Source organism: Candoia aspera, chromosome 1 (assembly GCF_035149785.1).
Source record: "Candoia aspera isolate rCanAsp1 chromosome 1, rCanAsp1.hap2, whole genome shotgun sequence".
In the NCBI taxonomy this organism is placed as follows: Eukaryota; Metazoa; Chordata; class Lepidosauria; order Squamata; family Boidae; genus Candoia; species Candoia aspera.
In genome coordinates this window covers 81,094,930-81,100,339 of record NC_086153.1, presented here as the reverse complement: position 1 = coordinate 81,100,339, position 5,410 = coordinate 81,094,930, and the positions used below count along the sequence as shown (strand labels likewise).

At 38.1% G+C, this 5,410-nt stretch overlaps 1 protein-coding gene across 1 annotated transcript; it reads right to left on the bottom strand.

Moving 5' to 3' along the window:
* Nucleotides 1–4,564: 4,564 nt before the first annotated feature.
* Nucleotides 4,565–5,410, bottom strand: LOC134490402 (mas-related G-protein coupled receptor member H-like). Its single transcript, XM_063293464.1, has one exon. It carries the CDS (start codon nt 5,408–5,410, stop codon nt 4,565–4,567), a length of 846 nt encoding a protein of 281 aa, XP_063149534.1.

Here is a 5,410-nt window from a genome sequence, read left to right as displayed (position 1 = left end):
CATTGCAATGGTCCCAAAGTTGTGTGGTTCCTAATGTGGGAAGAAGGATAGGGAAAGGAGAACTTTGTTAAATAGGATGAAGTGAAAGGCAATCTTCTTTATTATGAAAATATACAGAAGGATTGAATGGAGTAAGGTAAGAGATACTGAGGATTTTCTTAAAGCATAAGTATTGAACAAAATATTTTGTGCTTGCCACTTGTGCTCAATCTTTCCAGCACTGAGTAAACTTCCTTCCTCTCTCCCTCCCTTTTTTTCAAGGGGGATATGAAGCTTCTAGGGCAGCTCACAAAAGCAACCCAGAGAACCCAAAATAATTTAATATACAAGCTATACAAATAGATGTTAAATTCTGGAAGAATTGGAATAAATCTTGATATCAAAGGGCTAATAGCAATGGTAGGCAGTTCTTGCAGAGACGTGTAATGTACAAGGCACTCTAGTCACCATACAGGTAACCTTTTATGGCGAGGGCCTCAGAAGATTACCTCTGTATACAGGAAAGTTGGGATAGGAGAAAAAATAGCATTAAGTATCTGGGTCCTAAGCTGTAAAAGGTCCTAAGAGACCCAGAATGCATCCAAATGCAGAACAGATGTATCATCATTGCCCTAATCTCTGAATTTTTTGACTTCCTAATTTCTTCTGCAGGAAAGAACAGCTTCACTAAGCTGCAATAGAGCCAATCTCATCCCTTTTTCTTGTTCACTCACACAATGTGAAGAGGCAACTTTTGAAAAAGCGTATGCTGCTTGAATGTATTTTCTTTCTATTTACAGTTGAGAAAGAAGTGAGAATGCCTGTAATTATTTTAAGCTCAAATGTATAGTCCTGAACCCAGAGTTCAATGCTCAGGGCAAGCAGCATTAAACCACCAGTCATCATGGCTGTTGCATATAGATTTGAATAAGATTTACATTGTTCAGTAAATTGTTTGAATATTTCCAAGTTTCATCTGACTATGATATTTATGAGAGCTGATGACCTTAGAAAACCAAGCAGTTTGGTACTGATACTCATAGCTCATCAGCTGTTCATCATTTTTCTTCAGAAATGGTCTTGTATCTCTGCCAGGAAGATTAAAGATATCTTCTTCATAGAAAACTGCAAAGAGGGTGTTTAAATATTGCTGAATGCCCCTTTCCAAGTCAGTGCCAGTGATCTCTCCACACTAACGATAATCTTCAGAAGATCACTATCATTGTGTCCAAAACTGAAGGCCACAGTCGGTAACTTCTCTTCAACGAAAGGATCAAAATAGAGCAGGGATATTTTGAGGTGCTGATAGAAGCTCTGAAACTAGTTATTCATTATGCAAATTGAGTGAAGTTTTCTAAACACCAAACTTAACATGGCAACTCTGTATTGTTCTGCAGAAGGATATGCCCAATCCAGTTTGTGTACTTGCTTATCCAAAAACTAGACTATCCACTTTGTATTAAATAAAAATTCTTTAGTTAATTAATTTAGTAATACAGCATTTAGGTTTTCTTCCTTTCTAAGTGTATAGTAAAACCTTAAGTCCTTGCCATGAAAAAATGTCTTCTAAAACAACCACAACGAATACAATTGTAATGGTGCATTACAACTGTACAACTGTACAAAAAGAATCAGGGAAAAAAAGAGACATAATTCTGGGTAATTTAGCAGTTTTATTAATCCAAAGCTGGGTGTAGGAGCAGTATGTAAAATTGTATTAACAATACATTTATGCATCAGTTATCCTTGATATCCCCAGAAGCTATGCCTTCTTCCCATTGTTCCTTCTGGCCTCTAAGCTGAATGGGATTCAGAACCCAAGGTATTCACAAATCAGGTTTTAGTTCCTATGAAGAAAAAAAAATGAAAGTTTAATTTAGGATTCACCAAAGTGGAAAGATTAAAAAACGGATGAAAGTTATAATTCGTGTACTACGCATGCAGCCCTGGCCATCTGTGATCCACACTTACCGGGAATTGCTTGTTCATGGGGAATAATTGCAATCTCTGATCCCCATCATCAATAGGGTTCAACACACCTGTTGGAGTAGGGTAGATGCAAGCTGAGCTAGTCAGAATAATGTTATTTGTATTTTATTTGCTTTTTCCATTTAACTTAGCTGGCCCTGGAGTATCTAATAAAGACAGTACGGGAGTTTTCTATTATTCCCTTTCATCCAGGAATACTAAAAGAAGAAATTAACAAAGCTAGCTAAACACAGGCCTTCCATTAATGGAGGGGACTTGGCTTCAGCCAAGATCCCACTAGCAGAAAGAAAATGGCAACATTTACAGATCCTGCATCCTCTAGTGCCTACTTCTTAGGAGGAATAGAAAGAAAGGGAAATTGGCATTTTCAGTCAGATAAATCTTAAAAGTGAGGTAATTCTGAAAGGACTAGAATAAAAAGTCTTCTGAAAGTACAATGGATTAGCCTTTAAACTTCTATGTGGTGATAATTTTGCATATTGGGGTCCCAGCACTGAGAAAGTTCTTTCCTGTGATTCAGACTGCAGTGAAACCTGCAGAAGGTAGAAGTTGGCATATTCAGTAGGAGTCTGCTTATGTGGTGGTTTAGCTTTGGGCCTTATTTCAGAAAGACCTCCTTTGCAAGGTTTTCAGTCAGAACTCCTTGGAATCAACATGGATTCCTCTCAGAGTTGTGAACCAGTTTTGGTTCAGCCTTGAAGCCCAAAGTTAATATAACAGGGAGAGAGATTGGAGGAGAACAGTAGATGTCATGAGTAAGGATGGCGAGCAGGGGGCTCCCATCCAGACTGTTAAGCGCATGCGTAGCACTGAGGAATTGGGCAGCCATTCAAAGAGACACAAATCGGGACCGCCTTAACCTTTGGGGTTTATATGTCTGGGTTTTTCCCACACTTCTTCAGTTTGTTAGGATTCCTGTTATGTACAAGCAATAACACATTAGACACCAGTTCCTTGTCTCAGCGTGGTTCTTGGCTGTTAGGACAGTAGGTCTGACTTCTGGGCAGGGACTGGAATAACTGTATATTTTTGTCTTTTGGGCTTTAAAGAAAAAATGTAACTTATGTGAAGCTATTTGATATTGTCACAGCTGTTCACAAGTGGCCTATTGGATTGGGTGGCCCTATAAATCCATCAAATAAATAATGTCACAGTATCCAGTTTCATAATGTAATCAAACATGCCATTTAAGGGATATCTTGTTTTAGTAAGAAATGCAGCAGGTTCTCCAGATAGTTCTACCTTCACCTGTCCAGAGGTGTTTGTGGGTGAAGATAAAAAAAAATCAAAATAGCAATCACAACCATGCAATCAATGCCCCTTTGTATGGGTGTTACAACACATGTCAAAAAGGGGTGGAGCTTCAGTTGCATGGGTCACATCTACTATTTTGACTTCATTGACTACCTCCACCCCTTGCGGACATCCCTGCTCTGTTTCTCTCACCCTCGTGGTAGGATCTTTCTTGCTCACTCTAGTAAAGTGGCAGAGATGAAAGTCACTGCCTTCATTTGAGTTACAGCATTAAACTGTGTCCTGTGAAGTGGTTGAGTATTCTGTCTCCTGTGTTCTTTCCAGAGATGCTTACCCATTGCCAGATTTTGTTTTCTTTAGTATTTTTCTGTCAGGTGAAGAATTGTTTTTAATTTTACCAGTTATTTTAAGAACTGTTCTATGCTGCTGCTTTTTTTTTTTACTTTTCCTTCTGATTTGAGCTTGATTTTTTAAATAGGTGCTGCATTGCTTACCATTTGCTGGTTTTATCCTCGTTTTATTAGGCAAAGTTTTACTGTTTTGTCTGTCTTTAAGTTTATATCAGCCAGAGCCTTTCAGTACTGAGTCATTATAGGTATAACATTTCAGATAAATAAACCATTTACATTATTAACATAGAAAATCCAGAAAGATGGGAGATTTTTTTTCCTTTGGGAAAATTTGTCCCATGTGTTCTAGTTAGACTAAAGTTCTTTAAAGTACATTGTACTCTACTGTAAAGATAAATAATTGTGCTTTCTGAATGTCTGTAACTCAGAGTTAAGATGTATCGCTTAGTACCTGTCAAAACTTTCCTGATGGAAATGTGGGTGGAATACTGTTTGCTCGCCCATAAACCTCCTCCGTCAGTCTTCAGGCTGTACAAATACCACTGTATGCCCCTCTGCAGATTTTTCCTTCCACTTTTTCCAGGTTCCTTTGACTCCACTGCTTTCTCTTCTTCCTCTGCTTCCTTCCAATCTTCTTTATGCAGTGGCAGTCTACAGACGCTTCTCCTTACCTGATATTGTTAGCAACATTTACTTCCTGCTTTGGGAACGCTCAGACTCATAGTTCATAACTGCAGCAAAGTCGTCACAGAATTAAAGTCCTCTCCCCAAAGGAACCTTTATTTCCTGACCTCCAACTTCTTTTTGTATGGCAAGAATAGATGGGGGACTGTGAGCCAAATAAAGCATTTGGCTGATTTTGTTAATGGGCCTGGGTGGTTATATACGGAGTAATGAACCATAACATTAATTATCCAGGACACCTTTATTCTGGAGCGGGGAATGTAAGTCAATACTGTATTCTTCTAAGGACAATTCTCTGGCTCCTAGGATCATTGGGGAAGTTGTTCTTGGTGTGTCTGTGTTCCCTCAGCTTGCAAAGCTCTCTCAAGAAAAGACTCAAGGGGAGCAAAGGAGCTTGTCAGAAAGCCTCCAATAATAAAATACATAAAAGGGTTGATACTGCTGCTTATGGTATCAAATAATACCACCACTGAAAATGTTGGTACGTGTACTGCATCAAACCATAATTCAATAGTATTAAGAATTTCAACTGATACATCAAATACAAGAAAAAGAACAACGGTAGCTGTAAGAGAGAGATCAAGTGTTGCTGGAGGAGTCTGCTGTTTTTTTTTCTGCATTCTGATAAAAATCGCCAAAGTGGAAAAGACCATGATGGGAATAAAAATCAGGAACTGAAGACATACTTGGAATAGATTTGTGATTCTGCAGTGTAAAGTATTTTCATCCAAGTATATATAGAATCTTGGATAGCAAGCAAAGTATTCCACAAGCGATACCAGGCCAGAAAAGGTCCAGAGTGTAGTCACAAAAAAGATGGAAAAATGTTCTGGCCGATGACATTGATACCAAGTAGAGAAAAAAATAGACAAATACCTTTCAAGGCAGAGAACTGTTAATATATACAATCTGGATGTGGATCCAACTGCATATATCAGCTCTATTACATAGGACACAGATGTACTGACAAGACTTGGTTTTAAAAATAGCATAAAATAAGTATATAAATAGATTAGGATACTAAAATCAGCAATAGTTACATTTAGGACGTACACAGTGAACCTGGTCTTCTTAATCTTAAAGGAAAGAAATAAAATAACCAGTATATTTCCAACTATTCCCAAAATGCTGATTGGAATAGCAATGAGGATCAT